This window comes from Anastrepha obliqua, chromosome 2 (assembly GCF_027943255.1).
Source record: "Anastrepha obliqua isolate idAnaObli1 chromosome 2, idAnaObli1_1.0, whole genome shotgun sequence".
Lineage (NCBI taxonomy): Eukaryota > Metazoa > Arthropoda > Insecta > Diptera > Tephritidae > Anastrepha > Anastrepha obliqua.
In genome coordinates this window covers 89,982,730-90,009,475 of record NC_072893.1, presented here as the reverse complement: position 1 = coordinate 90,009,475, position 26,746 = coordinate 89,982,730, and the positions used below count along the sequence as shown (strand labels likewise).

Genomic DNA, 26,746 nt, shown 5'->3' with positions numbered 1-26,746 from the left:
AGAGCAGAACGAAATATATCTTGAAGTTATGAGAAAAAAACGGTTCTATTCTTCTGACAAAGACTGTACGTATCTCCAACTAACGCGGGCCGATCTTTTCGTTGTAGACGTGACATATCGATTGTGTGTGCGAGAGCAGTAGCATACATTTCACATTGGCATATCCTAGCAACATTTTATTAATTGATTTACGCATTTAATAGAGGTAGAATACCAGCTACAAGAGTGTAAATAAAAAAAATATCGGCGTGTTTTGAAGTGTTTTCCATTTCCAAAATGAAATATGAGCCGCAAGGGTTCGGTGCGTTTTCTCATCTCGGACACTTCTTTGTGAGATTTTCTGTTTGCTGTGCTGACAGCTATCGACATTCCATGCAATTAAATATATTTTCACTAGAGTAACATTTTAACTGGTGATTTTAGTAAGCTTGGTTGGTCAATAGCAGACACCATTATGTTCCAAATCAACGCATTTCAAGAATAGACTTTCTTCAGCCTTTTTCCCGGCTGGTCTAGTCTAGCAGTAGTGCCGTGTACATGATTCGCTAACTATCTCTTTTGTTATATACTCGTAAACCGAAATAAATTATAGTGACTGCTGGTGCATTTGTCGTGTATTATGGCACGCCTAGATTAGATGGCTCGTTGGGATACAATTTTAGGGGTAGTTCTGACCTCGCTCTTGACCTAACTTCCTGTAAACTTAAATAACTCGGTCCTATTACTAAATGAGTTCAGATCCGCCAGATAGACCGCCAGGGCCAAATTCTTTTCCGAAAGCCCTTTTTGACTTCCCACTTCTTACTTATAACTAACTATTTTCTGTCATCTGTTGATTCTTAAAAACAGGGACCCAACCAGTTATGATTTTTGTAAAAAAGGTGAGTTTTATAACAAAGTTGTTTTTGAATTTTGTTTTTATTTAAAATTTATTTTACTTGAAAAAAAAATTATAGTTAATTTCTTGTGTTGGATTAAAAAAATAAGATAAAAGACAGAAAGTTCTGGGTACCTCAAAGGCATAATACAACTTTTGTCTACAGCAATATTTTGACGTGATAACGTCTTATAATTCGATTTAACAGGCTGCACGCACGAAAAAATGTGTCGTTACCTTGCTCATTGCCGTTACCTTGCTCATTGCCGTTACCTTGAATGAACTGCAAGCGAAAGCGCGGAGCGAACGACAAAGCAAACAAAGCAAACGAACGGCAACGTTCGACATCTTGCTCTCTCCTACTTAAGTGAGCGTATATGTGTATGTATATGCGTATATGTACATATATAAATTCACGTTTTTGTATTTGCATATGCCTTCTTATTGATTATTATTAATTTGATTTACTTGAAGAATTTTAAATAAAACCAAGTTTGTTAATAATACCTGTTGTTTTAATGTTATTATTTTTTGACGTGATAACGCCTTATAATTCTATGTAGCCGGCTGCACGCACCAAAAAATGCGTCGTTATCTTGCTCATGCGTCGTTACCTTGCTTGAACGGCATGTTATGTTATGTTATGTTATGTTATGTTATGTTATGTTATGTTATGTTATGTTATGTTATGTTATGTTATGTTATGTTATGTTATGTTATGTTATGTTATGTTATGTTATGTTATGTTATGTTATGTTATGTTATGTTATGTTATGTTATGTTATGTTATGTTATGTTATGTTATGTTATGTTATGTTATGTTATGTTATGTTATGTTATGTTATGTTATGTTATGTTATGTTATGTTATGTTATGTTATGTTATGTTATGTTATGTTATGTTATGTTATGTTATGTTATGTTATGTTATGTTATGTTATGTTATGTTATGTTATGTTATGTTATGTTATGTTATGTTATGTTATGTTATGTTATGTTAAAGTATATTATGTTATGTTAATGTTGACTCATTCTCTATATCCATACAAAATATCTAACAAACAAATAAAATTAAAATTTTCTTTTGAAAAATGCAACCATTCAATCAGTATTTTCTTATGACGTTATCACGTTAAACTATCGTCAGTAAACCGACTGTATAGACAACCTCTTTTTTTCCCTGACTTTTTTGTTTCATTCGTTACAACTATTATTTGGTGTTCCTGTTTGTACCTTGTGTGCGCTCTTCCTGATAAACTGGAAGTGTTACCTGTTATTTAATAGAAAGTTTTGGTATTCCAAAACACGCAACACTATATTAGATCTGTTTCGGTTTTGCAATCTGTTTGCAAATATAGATACTTATTTAGTTGACAGTTGAAACTTTCATTTCGGTTTTTTATTATTTCCAGTACTTTTTTTATATCTCCCTACTCAAAAAAGTCTGGATAGATATGAATTATTTGTAAATGTATGGAATGTCATTCTAGCCATGACGAGATAAAGTACTTCTTACGTCTCCTCGAGGTGGCAGCGCATTGAAAAACTTCTGCTCCCCGCTTTTAGAATTCTAATACAAAAGCGAAGAGATCTTCGGTCGTATGCGAACATTGTACGGATGGATTCTAAGCCAGCAACAACCACTTAGTTAGAATAGCCGTAAAAGATCTCTTAATTTATTCTTAAAGAACTTACAAGATATTTGAGCCTTTTCGTTTGGTAACCTCTTAGCAGGTTATTTGAGTGGCACTGACATATTGCTGGTTTTAATACTTCTTCTTTTCCTCTCAGAGTCGCAGAAGTTGAGCTTGGTAAGTTGAGATAGAAAATTTAATGGGTTTTCTATACTCATGAGGAGTAATAATTTTATGAACTTTAAACTTTTCAGAAAATATACTGAACAGAGATATAAAATCTCTAAAACAGCTACTCATAAAATTTTACATATCTGTTATGAGATGCCCTCCGTCAATTTTGAGGGAAAACGCTCATTAGTGAGACGTTTTATTTTATGCCCAAATTCACATTCATTGTTTCTATTCAATTACTCAACTTTCTAATACTGACACATCTTTGTGTTAGAAATAGAACGTGGCATAGCATTATGCAATAAGGTAGAATCAAGAGAGCCCAGGCTGATGGGTTAATGCATTATTTCTAACGGAGTTGCGCTTAATACAATATTCTCTTCGCCTGTAAGTAAGCAGCGATTCGTATTTTTTGCTTTTCAACACGTTCGCCTAGTAATTAGAATATAACTGCAGAGCTAACTAGCTTATGACATACGCGAACTAGTAAAACCGCTCTAGTATTGAAATATTTCCATATTTTAGATTATTTTGCGAGCGATGCGCTTAGTATTTAGTTTGAACAAATATATTTTTATGCTACTATTGATTTTATTGAAAAGCTGCAAAAAAATCAAGACCTGCATTAAATTTGGACCAATAAATATTTTAAAAATTGTCGCTGAAATAAAAATCTCTTACACTGCAATACGCTGCATTTATTTTTAGCTCTCGATCGTCAAGTTGCAGAGAGCATAATAGTAAAAAAGTAATAGTAAAAATATCTTTTACTCATATTGAAATTTTATTTGATTTCATATAACATATCATATATATGAGGAGATCTGTTCGCGTACGTTACTAAAACTTAATTGTAGTGAATCTGGGTTTATAGTTTTTCTAGAAAACGCAAAGATTTGTTCAAAAAGATCTAAAAAAACTCGCACATAATTATATCTTAAGAACATATGAACACCAATATGGAAGATGATTATGAAGAAACTTCTAAAATAGTTTTTGCTCACAAATATTCGTTTTTAATTATGTAAAAGATGCTTTTCGAAATTTGTATCCTTCTTCAAGATTTTCATGATATTTCTGCGAGGAATTAGTAAACCAGCATGATTATTTTAACTAAAACCTGCCCAAAGTTATGTTTATAAAGTTTCTTCTCGATAGAATGAAATATGTGCTTTAGTACTTAGTACTCGACTTGTATCCACACTCAGGATGTCATTTCTCACACGTTTAAAAAAGATAATTGTGTGCACAAAGGTTTTCTCAAGGCGAATCTATTAAAGGTGGTATAGGTAAACCAGCTGATTGTTTTTTTCCTTTCACCGTATTCATGTGGTTGTCACCCCAGAATCAAACAAGGCGAATTAATTTGTTGTTTTCTACTTTTCCAATACTTTGACGTGACAATCAAATGTACAAAACGTTGTTGTTGGTCTAGTGCCACCACCTTTAAGGAAGGACCATGGGTTTTCAAATTTTATTTTTTATTATTATTTTATGAATATGTTTGAAGGACACTAAATATCACTGAATAAAAATGTCTAAAGATATTTTTAATTTCATATGTTTTAATTGGGAGCACAAAGGGCTTCTAATTTTCTTTCATAATTTTGACGAAATTTATTTGAAGGATATTAAAAAGAAAAACTGTAAAGGACATTTTTACATGGTATGAAAGGAGTAAATGTGAACTCGGACTTTTTCTCATGTTCTTTCATGTTTCTTATGAATATTTTTTCAAGGGCAATGAAGGATTAAATTTGCAATTGACATTTTTCATATATTTTAAAGTAAATAATTATGAGAAAAAAAACATTTTAAAATTTCCTTCATATCATTCTTTAACTTCGCTAAAAATGCTTACCACATAACTACAATTGAGTTTCCGTATCGCACACGAGTCCATTTTCTCATGTGTGAGAAAAACTATCGGAACAAGTAACGGATACTCAAAATTTATATGCGAATATTTAAAATTTGAATATTCAAATGCCCAATTTTAGGAATTAAATACGATAAAATTCGAGTTTTGAATCCTTTAACATGAAAATTGAAAATTTATTTGTATCTACTGTAACCACTTGTGAATAATGAAATAGTGATAGGTAATAGGTACTTTTTTATTTGCAGTCAAGCAACATCTTTTAATTTTTTACGAGAATTTTAAGTCATTTCAAAATTGTATTAATTATTTTTTCCGCTTTGGCTTTTAGTATGTGTCGATAGTTATGCCAATTCATTACTTTGATTTGTGAATTCTTGCAATTATTAATCTACTAACTGGCGCACTCTTATTATTTTATGATTTAAATTTTTTTTTTTTTTTGTAATTAACTAACAGCATTTTTTATATGCAATATTGTACTTAGTAAACACATGTATTTACTCGTATCTACATACACACCTATCTACATACCTACACATATAAATACCTACCACATATAATACGTACATACATACTATTGACTGGGATGAACCAAAATATCAAAATGAATGATTGATTTTAATGAAGCTCACTTTTTATTATTGTTCAAATTTTTCATACAACCACAAACCAAAAATAAAACGTACATACCTATGTACATATGTTACCACTCGACAAACCCAAAAACTGTTAATTTTGCAAATTAAATCAACATCATCGCATCACCTACAAACCAAACAATCAATCAACCAATCAAAAAAAAACTACATAATAACCAAATAAATTATGGCATTAATATTTGAACAAAAACAACTCAAAACCAACTAAACCAAATCCCTAAAATTAATGAAAAAACTATACAAATATGAAATGGGAAAAACTTTTATTCAAATTTCAAACTAAATAAAATTAAATTATTTAAAATTCAAAATGCATATTAATGCATAATTAAAACTATAATAAAATGAAATAAATGGTTCAATGGATGTGCATATGTGGCTGCTTGCGATGGGATGACGATGATGACGACAACGCCAATGATGATGGTTATGGTAATTATAATAACGCTTCACATCTTGGAATAGACGCAAAACCACTACACTCAAGTACGATCCGCCATATTCGAAAAAGCCCATCGCCAAGGGCTATGCCAGCGCCGCAGCCACTGCCGCTAATCATCACTCGGTTGAGGAGGTTTCACTGGATGGTTCCAGCAAGTTGGTGTATGCCAATCAGGCAGGCTTCAGGTAGGCAAATATTCATGCCACTTATGAGCTCTAATTACAACAGCAGTGTAGCCCAAAATATACATACGTGACTTTGTATGTATGCATGTAAACATTTTCTCTTGCTTTTTTCGTTTTTCCATTTTTTTACATATCAGGGATAAAAGCATACATGGCCGCCGTTATACTGGCGGCGGTGACGATGATCAAGCCCATTCTGGTATGTACCGAATCTCCATGTTTTCCAACACCTCTACAATTACAACTACATTTAAACTCACACTTAAATAAATGCATTTGTCGCACAACTATTTAAATAAATATTTACTAACATTTACCTACTTATCTACCTATTTAAGCTAATACATATTTACACATATATGTAACTACATACTTGTTGACGTTCCACCTAATTGTGCTCAGCCCTGATTAGTGTTGTTAGTTGCAATAATAATAACAATAATAATACTCTTAATTAAATGCGTCATGTACTAACTACATACAAATACATCCATATGTTGTAACTTCTAATAAATACTTGTACTCGTACTTGCATACATATCTACTAAAATACATAACTGACAGTTAGTTAGTGCTTGTCGTGCCGTTTAAAACAAACATAAATTTCGTCGCATTCAATGTTTTGTCAGTTTCGATTTACTTACTAAACTTTAGCCTAGTCTAGTCTATTTACTTATTGTGATTAAATGCGCTTCAAATTTTCGCTTACAGTTTTTTTTAATGCAACACAACATTGATTTTGACTTCTTCAAATGATTTAATTAATTGAAAAAGTAGCCCCACAACAAAACTCTTGGAGCGAGGAGTATTTTAAATGTATAGCGGACATTCCACTCGAAATGCAAAAAGGAAATTAATTTAAGATAAACATATAAAAATTAAAAAACATTTGGTTCAAATCTGAAAATTTCAAAATGGGCATTTCTTGGAATATGGCAAACTGCGGCTGGGAAGCAATTGGTATAAAGGATAATGAATTATTGTTAAATCACACATAACAGAAGCGATGGTCTATTCATATCAGTTGCTTTTTATCGACTAATCCTTTCCTATCGATTTGGATTTGATTAATTATGTATCGATTTATGGCTTTTATTATCGATTATTTTAAAACTGGTTTTATTATTCGACATCTATTTGTGTTAACTTATTTTTTTATCATCGACGAATATTTTAGTGTCTATTTATAAATTTATTGTTTTTTTATCGACTAATCGTTATTTCTAATCTTATTCATTGTCATTCGATTGTATTTTTATCGATGGTTTTTGTTATCGACTTTTTAATTGATTGTCCATTTAACCAACTTATTGATTTTTATCGACTAATCCTTTGCTTTCGACTTTTATTCGATTAATTGTTTATCGATTCATGTTTTTTATTATCGAAATTTTAAAACTGGTTTTATTATTAGACATCAATTTGTGTTAACTTATTTTTTTACCATCGACTAACATTTTCATGTCTATTTCTGAATAGATTTTAAATTTCCCTCGTTTTATTGTTTTCATTTTCGGTTATATTTTCAATATTTATTTTTAGTGCATAAAGAAACTTCATGACTTCATGGTTATTAATTCCGATTTTTGAATTTTACTTCTCCATTTGTATTTATTTATGGTTTCATAAGGATTTCTATTAATTAGTTTTTTTTATACAAATTTTATCATCCCTTATCTGTTTTTTATTTATTGTTTTTTAGTATCGGTTATTTTTTAATTGCTATTGTCTATAATACTCGTATCAATATCTTAATTTATTAAAGATTTTAAGCAGTTTCTTGTTTTGAATATCGCTATTTTTAATATGAGTTTTATTATTCCTTATTAAGAAAAAAAGCCTTCATGCATGTATTGTTTTAGTTCCCGACTAATTTTTAGATTCTGTTTTCAATTCACAAAAAAAGTGCACTTATTCGTTGTTTTTAATGTCGATTTCTTAATTAGAGTTTTATTATCCTTTGTACGCTTTTTTTATTTATTGTATTTATTATCGATTATTTTTTATTATTTATTATTTTTTTAAATCTGTTGTCCATAATAATTAATATAATGGTTGATTAAATATTTTTATTAATTTATTGTGTTTAATATAAGTTTTATTACGCGTTATTCATTTGTATTGGTTTTATTTTGTTCTCGACTATTTTGTAATATCTCATTTTAATCGTTAGTAATTTTTATCGACTTGTATGCATTTTTATCGTTACATTTTTCTAATATCTATTCCCTAGTTAATTAAAAACTTTCACCGACTTATTGTTTTAATTACAGTTTCATTATTTTCTATCTATGTATTTTCAATTCATAAAAAAAATCCATTTATCCGTTGATAATAATCTCGATTTTTAATAAGAATTTTAAAATGCCTTCTCCTTTTTTATGGATTAATTGCTTTTTTAGTATCGACTATTTTTTTAAATATTTTTTATTCATTCAAGATTTTCATCAGTTTGCAGTTTTTTGAATCGATAACCTTGATTAATATCTATTCTTCAGTTAACTAAAAATGTTCAACAGCTTATTGTTTCTAATTTAGATTTCGTGACAGGGATTTTTAATCGATAATTTTTTGCCCGAAAATCGCTTATGCAAGAAAATAATCGATTTTCGGTTCTTATTTATTGTTAATTATCGATTGTTTTTACTTCTCGATAATACACTTTTAAATTTGTATTTTTTATTATCGATGTGTCTTTTCATTTTCGACTAACTTTTTTAATTACGTGCCCAGAAATCAAACACTTTCCATACCATAGCCATAAAGCTGCCCTTAAGTATCTTATAAAATGGCAGAGTTATAATGTTTTTAATTTTGTGTATGTAATAAAAAAAAATGAAAATGCTGATGTTAAAACTTCAAGAAGGTACTTCATATTAATTTTACAAATAATACCTTCTCAAGTTTTTAATATAAAAATGTATCGCTGACCTCTTGTTTTATAAATCAAAAGTGGTGACAGTTAACCCAGAATTTCAGTATAAATTTTACAGAATTCAAGTTTAAAAGAATTATCAATCATCATCAAAAATACTAAAATCATCTGCGGTCACGCCTTCAGTAATTTCAAGTCTCAACTCAAAGCTGTTAGTCAGAAAAAAACTTTACTGCTTCTTATCTCACATTTAAATGCTTTTATGTCCAAAATGTCCAAATAAAGATAACATTTTTAATAACTAAATAAACAGAAAAACAATTTTTGAGAAATAGGAAGTGGAATGTCCCGGCATGCTATACAATTTCTTTGGTATTGACGCTGGATTAAGCTCTCCGCAGGTTGAAAAAAAATTTGGCAATCTCGTTTTATGATCAACATAAAGCACATGCAGAAATATCTAATCTGCAAAGATTGAATTCAGTCAGTCTTCTGTCTTGCTTCGCGCACTCTAACGAACGTCAGCACAATCACTTCTGTACTCTCAGCACTTTCAGCTGCACGCACTCGCACTTGCACCCAGTTGCACCAGCAATTTAGAAATAAAAGTCAGAATCTATAAAATACTATATTATACCTGATTTTCTCTTCCCCGCCATTGTGTTACACCATCGCATCATGCAACAAACGAATCGAACGACAATAATCAACACGCATCTCCCAACTACAACAACAACGCCAACAGAGAAGGGCATACTGAAGAAGCACAGCTATGGGCTTGTGCATAGTGAACAGTTGAAGGACAAATGGGGTGACGATGTACAGTCCGACAATCTCGAGCTTATTACACAACAGGACGGTGCACTCGGCGCCTCCACCAGCGGTGGTGCAGCGGTCTCCGAAGTAGAGCGCACACTCAAGTCCCTCAACGGCTATCACGAAGACATCCTGGAGGCGTTACGTAATGCGGCCTCACATCGTGGCACCGCCACCGGCAATACGCCAGTCGGTAGCGGCAGCCTCAGCGAAGAAATGCTACGCAAAACGCTGCAAGATTGCCAAAGTGCACAACTTGGCTATAGCGTGGAACCGTATAAGCGCTCTAGCGGTTCCAAGTCAAGTTCACGCGAAAATATCTGCGATCCAGCGCAAGCGCACATGCTCATCGAAAGTGCGGGCATTGGTGGGCATGCCGGTGCCGTATTGCATCATCATCGATCACAGCATCAGTTGCATCAGCCGCCACCAACTCTACAACAGCAACAACCGCCGCTGGACGATGATGATGCACCCTCAACTGGGCCATTACGTATACGCAATTTAGAAGATCTGATACGACAATTGGAGCATCATTCTTCGCGTCACATGAGTCCTAGCGGTTCCGAGGACATTCGAATGTCCGAAACGGAAGCCGATCGCCATTATAGATTAGATAGTTCCGCCGCTTGTAGTGAATCCTCGCAAGGGTTAGTAACGTTTTGCAAATACAATGCGTTTAACAATTTCGATTTCGATTTCGTTTATGTTTTTTGCTGATTTTTGCCGATTCTTAATGAGCGTTTATAAATAATGTTTTTACATATTACTTTCATTTAAACAATTAATACGAGTTTTCAGTAATACAATACATAATACATACATATGTATATGCTGTATTTATTTTATATTTAAATTTTTTAATTTATTGTGAATTTTGTATGTTGGGGCTGTAGGTGCCTATTTTTGGATAGAACAAAGCTTCCATAAAAAATTTAGTTGATATTCGTTATTAGGTGATCATAAATAGCTTACACGTACTCGTGCATATATGTATGTGTGTATGTATGAATGTATGTAAGTGAGATGCTGCAACCCGCTTTAACTGATGCCACATAAATAAAATTGTATTCCTATACTTACCACTGATATTACAAACATAATCGTGACTTCCAGTAGTAGAAAAATAAAAAACAAAAACAAACAATCAAAAAACCAAAAAACTAATATAAAAAACAATAACAACAAAATACATGATAAACACATTGCACTTAAACTAAGTATTTGGAACTCTTAATATTCTTTCAGGATTTAGACTGGAATATCTGGTGTGATAAAGGTTGGTTCCCATTTGGTACTATTACATACACATTCGCACCAATAGATTTGTACTCGTTGAGAGAGTGTTCGTCGCATAAGAAGATATACATATATATACAAATAAATAGTTACTTCCAATAGCTTAAAGTAGTAAAGAGTTTTTTTCTATATTGAAAAATAGGCACCTATAATCACCCTCAGCCATAATTTGTTGCAATGAAAATCGCACTCAATTAAAATAAACCTGATTTTTGTATATATTTTAAAGCATATCTTAAGGCTCAGTTAGTTTTCACAAATCTGCTATTTTCGTAATGGATTTTAATTACTTTGGTTTGGTTTTCGAGTGAAATCGAGCTCATTTTCGTAAATTGTATTTTTTTTTATATTTAGTATCCGTCAGTGATAGCTGTAAAAAAAACACTGCGAAAACAGAAAAATGTTTGAAAGGCTCATAATAATAAAGCTCGGCCACTTGCCTATAACTTTTGTGAAAGTCGTTAAAATTCAGATATTTATCAAAAAATTCGAGATAATTGAAATATGTTTGCTTCGTTAACACATTACAAGAATATTGGAATGTCATGGGTGCTTGTGTGTGAAAATATATTTACCTAAAACAACAATAGACAGCTATTCACTAGCTGTTCCCATATTTCGGAAACTAATGGACTCCAATCCGAAAAAATCATCGTTTTCAGCCTTTCAAGAATCTATCGCTGAGACGCTGCTTAGTCAGGCCATTCATCGTCAATAAGAATGAGTGGTACATAGTACATAAATATATATTAGATCCTCTTACTTCTAGTTGGAGCATTGGGCATCAACAACTCGTCTTCACTATCGAACCCGATTTTATGCAAGGACTCCAAGTTCATTCCTGCTCGTATTCATTGCAGTATCCATTGAACGGCGTCAGGTGGTTCGTGGTCTACTTACATTTCGTCCTGTGTCAGAACGGGCTCCACCGCAGCGCCTGTTTGTCGTCAAACTTCCTTCTACGGATTTTAGTTGCTATATCGGTAAAGAAAAAGAACATTTACATCTAGAGAATACATCTAGTAGATTATTTCAAATACCAAAGTAGGTTTTCAACACCATGCAGTAGGTTTTTGACAACATTCAGTCGCACACTTTTATACTGAAGCATTACTTTTTCACTCATTTCAGTCGTGGAAAGTTCCGCTTATACCTTTAATGTAAGTCACTCTTTTGATCATATAACATAAACACAAGGCATCATCTTCAAGCAATGAGTACGTGGTTTTGGTATAAGACCTGAGTCGTGCTCGCGGTAATGAATTTTACTTTGCTTGGGATAATCGTACTGGACACAAAAGGTGGCTCAGAATTATTCCTCTATCGAAAGATTCATAGCTTTTGCTAATGGCATCGTACATCAATCAAATTTGAACATATTTAAAAAGTTCATGATGACTTGCCAAACTTAGTGAACAGAAATATTAACATGGTTTGTCATTATCAGCTGAAAAACCCGCAGTTACCGATATTGATAGTTCTCAAGCAGTTTAAAATTCACCCAATACTATGCTACTCCTGGCAAAAATGGTAAAACTCTACGAAAAGCTCTTCTACTACTTCGTTTCAAATCGTATGGCATTAATTTTCTGGCTTTTGAACTATTATCTATTCCATAAGTGAGTATGCTTCTTCAAGTATTCTTGCATTTGGGTCTGATATTTTTCGAACAATGCATCCACTAATAATTTTCGCATACTTTCAATGGATCAGGATGCTTATTATCATAAATGCTAAAATCCCCATATTTAAATGCTGGTCAGATAATATTAAATCGCGTATAAGCCCAAACTTCCAAAAGAATATGATAGCTAATCGCATTCAGTAATAGATTTCTTTTTAAAACCATAAAAAAATGCACCATTAAAAATAAACCTTTCCTTAGACTCTCTTCAAAAGTTGAAAGCAATTTATATTGTTTTCAAAAATACAACTTTCTTGCACTGCATATTCGCTTCAGTTATGCTGGGTGCATAATATATATTTCATTCCTTTTGACTACATGCGTGAAATTCCTAACAGGCTTATGGAATCATTAAATAAAAGCGCGCGCCGCTCAAGTGCTATAATCATGCTCACTGCTTCCCGTTAGCAGCAAGTCTCTTATCATAGAATCGCACCATGCGTTCATTTCAGTAGCCTACCTTTATGCCAACAATAAAGCTTGACTAGCAAACTTGTACAGGTGCCTCAAAAAAGGAGGCGACCTGTCCTAACAAGCTTAGATAAAGACTTTTAAAGACCACATTGCTCAATAATCAAATATTAAAACTAAAAGGTCTAACTAAAAAACATTTCATAAACTCCCCATACTCTTTATTAAAAATGCTCCGGAACTTACTAGCATTATTGACAGATGCCGCTGAGTGAAAAACTTGGAAAATATTTACTGTAAGTGGAATGGAATGCCATTAAAAAACTGCAGATTTAAAATCGTACTTTCAAAATGGTTTAAGTAAAATTGGTTTCTTCAGGAACTACTAATTTTTCCGTTTTTTCCCCCTCAATTCAAAACAAAACGTATTATGAGGAAGAAACACCAAATGGTAGGCAATTTTTTTCTAATAGCGGTCGCTCCTCAGCAGACAATCGCAAATCTCCTTCTATAATTGGCACGTACATTCTTTATTAGGTGTTTGGTCGAGCTCCTTCTCCCATTTTTTGTCAGCGCCTTGATGTTTATCGATAAATAGAGGAGCCTACAGTTTTATGCCGCCTCTGAATGGCAGCTGGTTTTTAGAGGAGCTTCTTTTCAAGGCACAAATACACTCGGAGGACCGAAGTGGATAATCGCTATTAGCAAAAAAATTACGTTTTATTTGGTTTCTCATGCCAAAATAGGTTCCGAACTCGGGTCCTAACAAATGGTAGTCACGTACAAAATATTCTACTTCGCGGTTGTATTGTAGAAATTTCAGGGGTTTTCATTGCAACTAAATGAGCTGTAGATTTTTTTCTTGTTTTGTTCGACACATTGTTTTTATAAATTACTATAATTTTTTCATTTAGATTATGGTTTGTCACATAACACAAATACTCGTAAATTTTGTGAGTGTGTGTACGTGTGTATGTAATTTCATTGACATATGTATGAGCATAGTTTACCTACATATGTGTTGTATCCGTCTCTGTTGAATCGCAGCTCAAATCAGCAATTAGCACAATCACAGAAAACTGCAACAATACATCCGTCTTACAGCAGTCGTTTGCGCCCGCGCTCCGACGAGGAGTCGCGCTTCGCCTACGGAAGGTACAGACATCCACAAGCAGCTAGTAGACATCCATCGCATCAATCGCACTCACCTCATGCTTTTGGCCACCATACGCATCATTCGCACGCCCACGGTCATGCCACGCACGGTCCACACTCATCACATCATTCGTCGCATACACACTTGCACCAGGACGACGAGGGTATTTACGAGAGTGCCGACCACCACGAACGTTCGGTGGTAGAGGCACGTCTCGATCCGCGCGAAACACCCGACAGTGAGAGGTAGGTACTCGTTACATTCACTTTCGCTCACACACGCTCTCTCTCTTTCTCTGTGCCTCTTTGCCTCTATACATACATAAATATGTATATATCCTAACTCCTACATTCCTTGTAACCATATCCAAGGTAATTTTGACGAAGCCAAACTCCAAAACTCAACATCCTAGTGTATCTACCTCAAAAAAATAATGAAAAACTTAGTCCAACTTGTCAAAATTTAATAGAATTCCTCAACAACTATACCACCAAATCCCGCTACTACCATACGTTACATCCCACCCGGTCCATCTGCATTCCAAAATCCTGAGCTAATAGCCAAACATTTAGTAGTGCTCCCACTGTCGCTTGCAAACTCAAATATCCAAATTCCAATTTGACTTAATTTCTGTATTTCATCCTTTAACCCTTGCGTACAGCCTTTGGCTTACGTTATCCACCCTCTTCCAGATATCCAACGTCCTACCCTGAACTCCCAAATCCAGCCACCACAATCAGTTCTGATAAACCTATGCCCGTAATCTGAATTGAGACCCCAATTTATGCCTCCTTATTTCAGAAATACTTATGTAATTATTATTTGATTATTTACCTGAATTCGATTCGATTCGATTTGTTTTATAAATTTTCCACAATTTGAGTTAAAACTTCTCCTTTCTTAATTAACTCGTTGTACGTAACTGTAGTGGTAGTGTTGTAAACTGAAACCAAAACCGAAAAAACCTTTAAAGTAAATAAAGAATACGAATACTAATTAAAATTATTTTAAGTACTGTAAAATACACTTGAAATGTAATGAGTAACTTAAGCAATTTAACGTAAACAAATACCTAAATATATTGCATACATATATAGAATACAGTGAATATGTTGTATGAAGTTGTAAGCTAACTTAGAACCCACCAATGGAATGCATTCCACACTTGAGTATAATTATTATATAATTAATTTAGTACAGTTAGTGTTGTTCCTTTAGAGGAGCAATAGAAGTTGATTAAATGAAATGAAAAATGAAAAAAAAAAACAACAAAGTTCCCAACTAGTACCCTATAGCTATGAATTCGTACGTTCAAACATATCTGTTGTGCGCCCAAAATTGAAACAGGAACGCCTCTACTACTAAATATTTATAGAGAGATAAGTAAATGAAAAAAGCACTGAGAGACTTTTAAAAAGTGATCGGTGTGGTGGTGAAGGAATATGAGGAAGAGGCTGTCAGCGACAATCTATTTTTCAAAGTGTTCTTGTGCTTTTGAGTACAAATGTAAGGCGATTAGGGCGGATACATTTTTTTCCTAGCATTGGAATATGCTCCTCATGAACATCTAAGAAAAAACCCACTACACTTAAAAGCAGCTATCCTTAATTAATACGAATTTGATTTAAAGATTATTATTGACTAAAGTATTAGAATTTTTTTTTTTTTTTTGGTGCGAAGAATTTTTTTTGATTTTTCGACACATATTTTTTATTTAAAAAGGTCTGTGGGGCCGTTGAAGGTTTTATGAAATTTACTCACCTTAATGTACAGTAAAGATATTGATAACTTGATATTGAAAATGAATGAAGTCAATCAATAAGCACACACAATTGCCATATAACCGTGATTTTCCAAAAATAAAAAAGAAAGTGGTATCACAGTTCTTAATGAACAAAAACTTTAAATTTTATACAAATAATGAACCCAATGAAATTAAAACACAGAGAGATACAACCCCCAATTTAGAATAAGAAGACAACTTGCTCACCTACTGTTCACCAGATTCAATGTAAACATCATTGAGGTCTCTTAAAAACTAAGTCCAAATTTTCTGTGTTAAGACTAAATTTCCGTGCTTCAGTTAGGTGTTTGACCGAGCTACTCCTCCTATTTGTGGCGAGCGCATTGATGTTCCACAATTGGAGGAATATACAGTTATAAACCGTCTCCGAACGGCGATAGTTTTTATAACGAGCTTTTTCGTGACAGAAATACACTCGGATGTTTGTCATTGCCTGCCGAGCGGTGACCGCTATTAGAAGAAGATTTTTCTATCATATTCCTGTCCTATGCACGGGAATACGAACTCACGCACCAACCCATTCGGCCACGAGGGCCGCCGTGTGCAGGTATGTAAAGTTTAGTCCGGACCGAGTTTAGCCTTCCATACTTATTTTCGTATGCATTTGACGGTATTGCATTAGGAATATTGTTATTTGCGCTCACGTAGCTGCCACGACTCCACGGTAGGTCTCGCATTCCAATAGACCTTCGGTGCATAAAGTGCTCATTTTCATTGTAATTTTAAAGAAATGCCGAATGCATATGATAGTCATGGACCAAAATACATAACAGATAATGACTTTTTTCCTAATAATCTTTTATTGATTTTTATTGCTCTAAGTCCGGCACTTTTGCTTGTTTACAAAACCACTTGACAAGAAATGAGCATCATCACCGAGTACAATTTTCTTCTTGACGTTGGCACACGGAAGCTTTGGCGAGCAGAGCACTGATTTTGATAATAAATTTAACATTCGTAACTTTACCAAGATGGGCATTCCATCAAAGTTTGAGCGCACCTATTGTAAACCGTTTGTTTAAAATATTTAGTCAAAATAATAATTACCTATTAGTTCATAACTACAAAGCGAGAAGAGAGAAGCAAGTTGCCTCCATTTTCATTATGTATGTATCAACGATAATATTATTCAAAGTGCATGTCTTCCATCAGAAAATCTAATCCTTTCATATCTCTTTGGTTCGTTATAGTATTTTAACAACAAATGTTTAAGATAAAAAAAAAATCAGGTAAATTTCTTATGCCTTCAGTTTAACTAACTGTATTCCTGAAAGAGCATTTTTCGATAATCGATAAGCAAGACTGGTCAGGCATTTCATATGAAATTTTGCGTTCAGGTTTATCATAATTAATTAATTTTTTTGCCCAGCCGCCAATTATGCGCATAGTTAAGCAATAGCATTCAAGAAGCATTTCTAATATGCAATACCGCCTGTTTCACGTCTTTATGTGAATTCCTATTCTAACAGGTGTTTGTGTCACATTCCACATTTCTACAAGGTCTTCTTGCCTTTGGCATAAGCATTTCACTGAGTAATAACTCTAAATCTTCTTCTTCGAACTTTGAACAATTTTCCTTATCTTCGGTGTAAACTTTTACAGCAGCCCAGAAATCACATATTTTCAACGGCATAGTAAATTCACTGTTAACTCCTGACTCTATTTGAAGATTTTAGTAGCACGTTTTTCGAGTTGAAAAGAAGAACTGGGCTTCTCACAAATACTGTGTCTATGGCATATTTGGTCTTTGATGAATTAGCATATACTCGTATGTACCAACAACTAAAGGCATACGATGAATCATTACCAGCAACGTATTTTCGCTTTTATTTGAGAAAATTGTAGTACAGTGTAACCTCTCCAAACGATCACCTCTATTATTAGACTGTACCCTAGTGTCACATATATAAGTACCCATGACAAAACTGAAAAATTAAAATTTTTAAAAATTTAGCTCTAATTTTTAACACAAATCTCCTCATACTCAAGCGCATGAGCATATGACACATTTATGTTTTCCTTCGCAACTCATTGCACTAAAACTCCTACAACAAAACATGTACGTTTATCAACCACCTGTTTTAATGTTTACAAAGCTGTACGTTGAGGAATCGTCGGCATTTGCATGCGATAGATGGTTTTAGGAAAGACTTTTTATAGCATGCGCTTGAAGTTTTTTCATTACCTGCCGAAAGGCAACCGCTATTAGACAAAAAATCTTCTATATTTTTATGTTTTGTGCCTACAATGGGAGAGACCAACTAACTGATAGCCATTAACCACAAGCCTACTCTGCTCCCATGATCAGCCGAGATTTCTGTTTTTGTAATTCATGAATTTCATACAAATATTGCTTTAACATACATATATCTGTACATTGTCCTCTAGCTTAAGCGACATTTTCGATTGGAACACAATTTAGAGAAATAACTTGTTACTAGCATATTTGAACAAAAACAATAAACACAATAAAGGTGAAAACTGCAAAAACTTGATTAGCTAACTTTTGACGCCCTACACTTACCCTTCGTCCTGAACAAAGCGCGCCAGTCATTTCTTTCTCGTACTAGTCGGCGCTAGTTGAACATAGCAAGGACTTGGCTTCGTCCTTCCCTACCTGATTTTTCGAACCCGGAGTAGGCCTTCCTCTTCCTACTTTCAGAGCCGGAGCGTTTGTATCCATTCGGACGACATGATCCAGCCAGCGTAGCTGCTCGATCTTTATTCGCTGCGCTATGTTTATGTCGAAGTGCAAAGGTCTAAAAATCTTGCGCAGAATCTTCATCTCAAACGCTCTAAGGGACGTCTCATTGGATGAAGTCATCGTCCAAGCTTCTGCACCATAAGGTAGTACGGGCATGATTAGAGCCTTAAAAAATATTTGTTTTGTTCGACGAGAGAGGAATTTAGTACTCAATTTACTACTTAGGCCAATGTAGCACTTGTTGGCAATAGAGATTCTACGTTTGATTTCAAGGCTGACATTGTTATCTGTGTTAATGCTGGTTCCTTAATAACGAAGTCTTTTACACCTCGAAATCCTTCCTATCTGTTAACACTGACGTGGGTGCCGATACACGAACTAACAGCGCAGTCAAGTTAAAGTAGTCACGTGACTGCAAGTCGCCCCGTCTGAAACCTACACCTATCCGGCATTGGGAAATGTCAATCAAAACTCACTTCTGTGTTAATCTCATTTGCACTTTTTCCCCAGAAATCCGGCAGCACTAAGCGTTAAGCATATTGGCATTTTCATAAGAATATTTGAGACATTGAGAGGATGCATGAATGCAATGGAGTCCAAATATGTAGACACATTCCTGTGGGACACCATGGACTTTGGAAATCAAGTATTGGACAAAGTCGTAAAGACCTTTTCTCGTACTGTACTTTTATTGTTTATCAAAATGTTTTCCATACATTTGAACCAATCGATTGAGCCCTTTTTGGAGTCCGATTGTCAAATTATGCGGCATCTAACGAGAACGAGTCCTTTTTAAACAGTTACACTTTGATGTAACATTGAATGCATGCGAGTGGAAGTTATAGGCAAGCATGCATCTTTTGATATGTCACATGGCAATATCAGTTTACGCACAACATTGAATTCGTCAGCCCCAACAACCGATTTTGAGCGACCTTCACGAAATGCGTCCTGTGCCGAACAACGACCAGCATAGAGTTGAGAAAACCAATGAAATGCAGTAGCTCGAATAGTGCTTCATCACTGAGATGCAAGCAAGTTAGTTGGCTGTTGTTTTTTTTATCACAACGAATGCTTCACGTACTTGTCACCAACACAAATAGTTTTCTTATGGCAAAATACTCAGAGCGCGATTACGAGTAAAAATATCAAGCTTTGCGATGACACTGTCAGTAAGTTTGGTGTTGTCGTATCTTGAAGTTCACTCAGCAATCTATGCGAATGTACTCAAATATCTTCAGTATCTAATTTAAAATTGTTTAATTGAGTTTCAGCACATGACGCCTTCAAATATATATTATACAATATTATTTATATATTTATTATGCGCGTTTATTTGTGGCGTGCGTATTAATGTTGTTTTACAAATGGAGGAACCTACAGTTTTAGGCTGACTTCGAACCTCAAATAGTTTTACGAGGAGTCTTTTTAACAACAAAATAATGTTTTGTTTTTATATATTTAAGAATATATTCCGATGGCATAAAAACGTATTCTCAACTTTAAAATTAAATGTTAAACTTATGACTTTTTAACAGAATTTCAACTAAAAAATAAAGCGTGAACTGCTATTATATTAGCTGATTTCGATTCACCAGTCACTTAGAGAGTAATGAAGAAAACAAAAATTTCCCTACAATCCAACGTTGCATATAATTTGATCATTTTAATATAGTTATGTCAGTTCCCAAATAAAACAAAAATTAAAGCAATTATTTTTATCAAAGAAAGGCGATCGAGTCAAAAAACATCTAAAAATATACAAAGGGTCAATGAACGAATAAACTTGTTAAGAATATACTCATGATAAAAAATAGGAAAACCAAAGTATTTCTACTTATGGGACATTGGGGCCTAAACATGTCGCTTGTGAGCTAAGAGGTTAAAAAAAAGATGCTTTCGCATAAAAATATCTCGCTTGGCGAACAGCAGAACTCTCTATCGAACAGAGAAGTGGTGAATCGAAAGCAGCTTTTATTTCTCCAAACATTTTTTAATTAATCAAGAAATCGTACATCTCCATAGTAAGTAGTAGGGGCGTTCAACAAAATATCTATTTATAAATTAATGTCACATCTTAAACTATTCCCTTAGGATGCATTCTTGTTATAACATACACAAGTACATCTACCCACTTTTCAACATACACATATGTATGTACATACATACATTTCCATATATATTCATTTTCGGCGCCATTACGCCAATCCAGCATGATCTCATCTATTTATCACTATACCATACATACATAAATATTCATAGTCTCATCTATCGCACTCATCTTCGCAAAATGTCATTATTCTCAGTTGATTTGTTTGTGTAACTAAAAACGTACATTCACGTATACTCGCATTTGTATATTTTCATTAATTAACTCTTATCACATTCCATATAATTCACTTCAAACATTCGCCTCATTCGCACCTCTGACTTCATATCCTTTCACTTGCATTGCCTACATCCTACGCTTCTATGCGCACATACACATCTATACAAACATATATACTTACATATTCTTCGAATGTGGTCTATCATTATTCATTCGAAACTCTGCTATGTACATACATAGATGTATATATGTATATACCTTTCACTTTTGTAAATATGTACGAAACTAACTAATACGCGCGCACACATACACGCCCAGACGCTCCTTTCCAGATGCACATGTGGATACTCGTATACACTTACCCATGTGCTGCTGTACATACATACGTATATACATACATACATACATGCATACGTACCTATGTATACATATGTATATGAATGCTAATCATTCACGTTTGTCTGTTTGTGGATTGTGATATTCATTAATTGGTTTTGTTGTTGTTTTCCTTTGTCTCATTTTCGTTTGGATTTTCTGCATTCTGTATAACTCTGATTTGATTTTATGCATTTTATTTACGTTACATTGCGTTCATGCTTGCCTTTCTGACGCATAACTTTTATGGAATTTTTTTTTCACTTTTTAACGAATTCTTGCTTTCCTCTATCATTCCACTCTTATTTATTTATATTTATTTCGAGCCATTTATTTTTAAAATCCACACAATTTATTTTATACCGTTCCATTCATTCTTGTTTCGTTTACTTGTCTTTTGTTCTACTTCGGTATCGGTTTGGTTCCGTTCCGTTCCATTACTTTTTGTGAAAATTTTCGTGCTTTATTCGTGTTTTTTTGTGTTACATTTTCATTTGCTCATTTCGTTTCGTTTCGCTTCGTTCATTCTCATTTTCGATCTAATTTCGGTTATATCCCCAATCCAACTTTTATTTTTGTTATTCCGTGTACCGCTGTTCCTGTTATGATTATTATTTTCTAGTGATGACTTTATTCAAGCTCAACAACAGTTAGCCCGGTGGGCGAGTGAGGATGTGGTATCCGTCGTGGTATTGGATCAACCGCAATCCGGCACAATGTCGGATTCCCAACAATCCAGCGGCGTCGGGCCAATGTCAACGGCTACAACGAGTACTGTTATACATCATCAATACCCGCACCAGCACCACGGCGATCATCCATCCTCGGCACCGGCTTCAGCAGCAGCGGCGGCGGCGGCCGCAGCAGCATCGGCAGCCAACAGCAACTCTATAATGGGTTTGGGGGTCGTGCCAAATGGTATAAATGTAAATCAGAGGGACTATTACCCCTCGCCACCCTCAACGGAGACGGAAAGCAGTGGAAGTGTTATCCAACCGCTCAGCCGTCGTTTGCCTATGCCAGCCGATACAGGCCAACAGCAAGCGCAATTGCAGCTGCATCAACTGCATCAGCATCATCAGCAGCAGCATCAGCAGCAAATGCAGCTGCAGCAGCAGCAAGGCGACACCACCAGCAGCAGCAACAACAGTCAATCAGGACAAATAATGGAGAATGGTCGATATCCGGAATATAAACACTGATGAAAATATCAATGCCAACATCAACAACAACAACAACTAGAACAGCAAACACATACGCAACAATAACAATAGTAAATTCTGTAAAGCACATAACAGTAGATAATATCTGCATACCTACAAAAACAAACTATAAGAAAGAAAGAACTTTTTTAAGAAGCCAAAAAATATTTGAAGAATTTGTTGTTGTGTTGGTTGGAATTCACATTCAGCATAAAGCAAATGTAATACAGATATACGAGTATACAAATATATATGTGTGTACAATCCCAAGCCAAGTAAAAAATCATTACTTTGGCCTTGGCAGCAAAATATGTATTAGTTACAATAGCCTGCAAATAGCCGAAGATTAGACGAGAACAAGCACGAGAATGAGCAAACGAGTGAACGAGGGAACGAGCGAATGCGATATCGACCGAAACCGAGCAATGTGATTTTATACAAAGTAGCATTTTAGGTTATTTAATTAAAAAATAAATTGAAAACGAAAAATTATTGGTAAAACAACAACACTAAAGTTATGAAATGAAAATGAAAATCATAAAAAATTCACATTAATAAATACATGCATACATCTATAAAGTAGAAGCGAATGTGAAAATTCAGCTAAATTGGCGTATAATTTGTGAAGAGTATCATTTTTTTTTAAGCACCTAAGATACGAATTTCATATTCATAGAAGAAAAGAACAAAATTTGTATATTAGTGCAAGACAAAATAAAATCAATGCGCAAAGTCATCAAATCTTATCCGCACACAAACACACATACACATATATATATACATGTATTAATTCTTGTGTGCATTTTTTGTTGTTCAAATCCATTGTATATATGAACTGATATTAACCAGGCTCCATTAGCTTCTTTACATGCCGAAAAGGATATGTGCTTATATACATGGAAGCATACGTACATACGTACATACATACAGGCATACATTATTCATATAACCTTAACCCTGCCGCACATATTCGTACAGGCATTGCTGTACACGTACGTGTGGATATTTATATACATGCATACACACATATATGCATACATGTATATGTATTCACATACAATTCGTAAATATACTTACATACACAAGTGTATGCGGGAATGCGTGCATGCAGTTGCCAGATACCATTAAGCAGGATTGATGTTTCTAACACTCACGTACATACTCGTACTTATGTAGAATTCATACATGTTTGCATACTTATGTACATACATACATACATAAATACATTTATTGTAGATAGCGAATGCATATGGAATTCTGTGAAATATTATATATTAATAAATTAACAAATTGAGATGCAAAATAAAATTCTTATACGAAATACACACATACACACGCAAATTGAAAGTTATGCAAACTCAATTTTGAGTCTCGATGGCATGTCTTTAAAACTCAATTAGCGTAGCATATGAAAATTTGCTTAACTCTTCCTAAATAATGCTTGCTAATTGCTTCACGGAATTCTAACCGAACCCTGAAATAATTTTTCGCACATTCACTCTTTTGAATTTTGTTTTTCTGCGGCAGTACAGTTTGTTTCTCCGAGTTTCAAGTTTCCGAAAACTCTCAACATATCTTCACTGAATTGGTAATTGAGGCTGAGTGAATGCGGTGTTGACAAAGAATCAAGCCGAAAATTTCTTGGATATTCTTGTTAGTCACCCGTTTGAGTAACTTCACAAAGAAACAGTTAGCAGTCCCACTTGTTTAATAGTCAGCAAAAGTCTTTGTTGGTATAACATCATGACAACAACTGTTCTCCTCAATTTTTTAAAATCTTCAAAAGACTTTCTGTGGCTGGTTATAAATTCGAGTCGCTCAGATAAGTGTAGAACTGACTATCAATAAAAAAAGGATATAGATTTACTCAACTGAATCGCTGACACGAAGATTGTGTTGAAAAATGCAAGCAGTAAGAATGCAGTAGTAGATTCATTAAGCCGTGTGCGTATTGATTGTAATAAAGAACTTTTGATATCTACTTTCTTGGTTCGAGTAACTCAGCTTCTAATTTTTCCAGTTATTTTGAATTGATTCATAGCCTCGTTTTATAGCAAAACTCTATTGTATAATAACAATTAATGATACTCGTGTTCAGGTTATTTGTACCGAAAAGAAAGCGTAGCTACTCCGAAAATACCAAAATATTCTGGTATACTTGACGTAATTTTCACTTGCCTTCAAAATTCTCAAATCGCCTAGAAAAATCCTCAAAAGAACTCTTTGAATATGTTTCCCCATTTCTGACCGAAGAACCCTGACTATTGCAGCAACCAACACCTATTGAGGATGCCACCGTCTCAATAAGATCTGTCACAATATTTATTTATTCCTTTTAAATTTCTCTATGGATTCACAATTTTTACAGAGGAGTTAAAAAGCAAAACTTTTACGTGATAATGATTTTAATTGAGATTTAAAACTAAATTTAGTATCACAAATATCAAGATCCAATAACACAAAGAGCTTACTCGGTGGCTTATGCACAGATTTCAGTCGATTTATATAAATAATAAGTCCCCAAATGAAAATAGCATAATCCACTATCGAACGGGCATAAGTCGAATAACCGTTGGAAAAAAACCAAATATTGGGATAATCAGGTTGAAACTAAGTATCAATGAATGGTAATAGGTGAGCCAGAGTATCCACCTGTTGGACAACAGGACAGATCCATGTTCAATAAAAAAAGATTCCTCCAGGCCTAGGGACAAGTATCATCAGTATGCTGTATGGCAAGATAATGAATTTCCCATTAGAAATGTGGAGTAGACTACAACGAACAACTCTTATTCCATTCTAGCGCGACTAATTATGTGTCGGCTCGTAAGGCCGGAAGCAAGAAAATACGCTCAGCTTAATCCTGGACTTTTTATAAAGGAACTGGTACTGAATAAGTTATTGCAGAGGAAACGCAAGATCCTAAGGTCGAAGTGCATACCTTTATTTCATTACATTACATTAATTACGTCTACGCTAAAATGGGCGCTATAAAGGCTTAAATCGAAATTGAAACTCGAAAATAAAAATGGAAAAACGCATCAACTTTCAATATTTCTTTGAATAATTTCGATAATTTATGACTTCATACATCCCTAGGCAAAAGTGGAATTTACTGGCTGTCTTCATACTTATTCAGTAAAGTTACCTAATTAAACTCATAGCGTCCGTTGTGATATTCCTTGTTCTGGTGAAGTTAATGTCGCACCATTTTGAAGTTAATGTCGCACCACCATGAGTATATTTAGAGGGCTCATCAACAAATCACACAATCAGTTTTGGGCCAGTGCAGGACCAGTGGGAGACAGTGTCTATATTAGTGACCATCTCTGCTGAATGCCTCTTCGTTACGACAGCTGCGGTCAAAATCGTTACCCTATTGTCACGTGTACGTACTAGGTAGCAAGTAGTGTTAATCCCGATCAAAAGAGGAAGTTTCGAATCTTTTCACATTGAATCTGAAAAGGATCGGTTGTGCTACTCCTCGTATATGTCATGCAGTTCATCTTTTGTTGACTTCTTGAAAAAATGTTCCTGCATTTTGTCCGCAGAGGTATTTATATTGAAAATTCATGTTCTTTTCTGCGCTATTTGTGTGACCTAGTCTCCTTTCTATATTCGTAGAATATTTTATAACCAGCAAGTTTGGAACTTGCCGTCGTTAAATTGCTGTTCTCGCAGCAGTCGTTAGCAACCCACTACCAGAGTGACAAGTCACTACATGCAGTTAAAGTTATTCAACTAAATCGCAGCTTCTTTCATTGCTGTGAACTCACCTGAACAAACACCGCAGTGATCAGGCAAACTGAGATTGAGTTAGAGCTCTGGCTTTAAGTGTATCTTACTTCCAAGTTTTAAATTTTGTTTTGGGCCATTTATATAGCAGAATATGGAGCTTGCATAGAGATCCATAACTACACCTTCTTCAAATTTCGTTCCTCGATGGTATCTGTGTTGAAGCAAAGCAATATACTGCTTTGTTGCAAAATCGATTGTATTCTTGGACAAGTTTGATAAGAAAAGTTCAATAGAAGTGTACATAATTTTGACTTTCAATCTTGGCAGGCGTGTCAAAATAAGTCTCTTGACATACAGTTGTTGATTACTCAAAATCATTTCGAAGAAATAAACATAGTTTAAGGCAAGTCCGAAAAAAAATTTCTACTTCTCTTTTATTGCAAATGTTTGTTCTTTTATGGGTAGTCGAAATATTACTTGAACTCTATTATCAGCAACCTA

The 26,746-nt window shown here is 34.2% G+C and overlaps 1 protein-coding gene across 1 annotated transcript in view; it reads left to right on the top strand.

The window, feature by feature from the left end:
- Window positions 1-23,496, top strand: part of LOC129238265 (uncharacterized) — a 193,372-nt gene extending 169,876 nt beyond the window's left edge. The window contains exons 15-19 of the mRNA XM_054873303.1: window positions 5,691-5,852; window positions 5,990-6,051; window positions 9,473-10,193; window positions 13,985-14,338; window positions 21,928-23,496. Of these exons, the coding sequence (XP_054729278.1) occupies window positions 5,691-5,852; window positions 5,990-6,051; window positions 9,473-10,193; window positions 13,985-14,338; window positions 21,928-22,507 (1,879 nt within the window). The 3' untranslated portion in view covers window positions 22,508-23,496. The remainder of the gene's footprint in view (window positions 1-5,690; window positions 5,853-5,989; window positions 6,052-9,472; window positions 10,194-13,984; window positions 14,339-21,927) is intronic.
- Window positions 23,497-26,746: the final 3,250 nt, after the last annotated feature.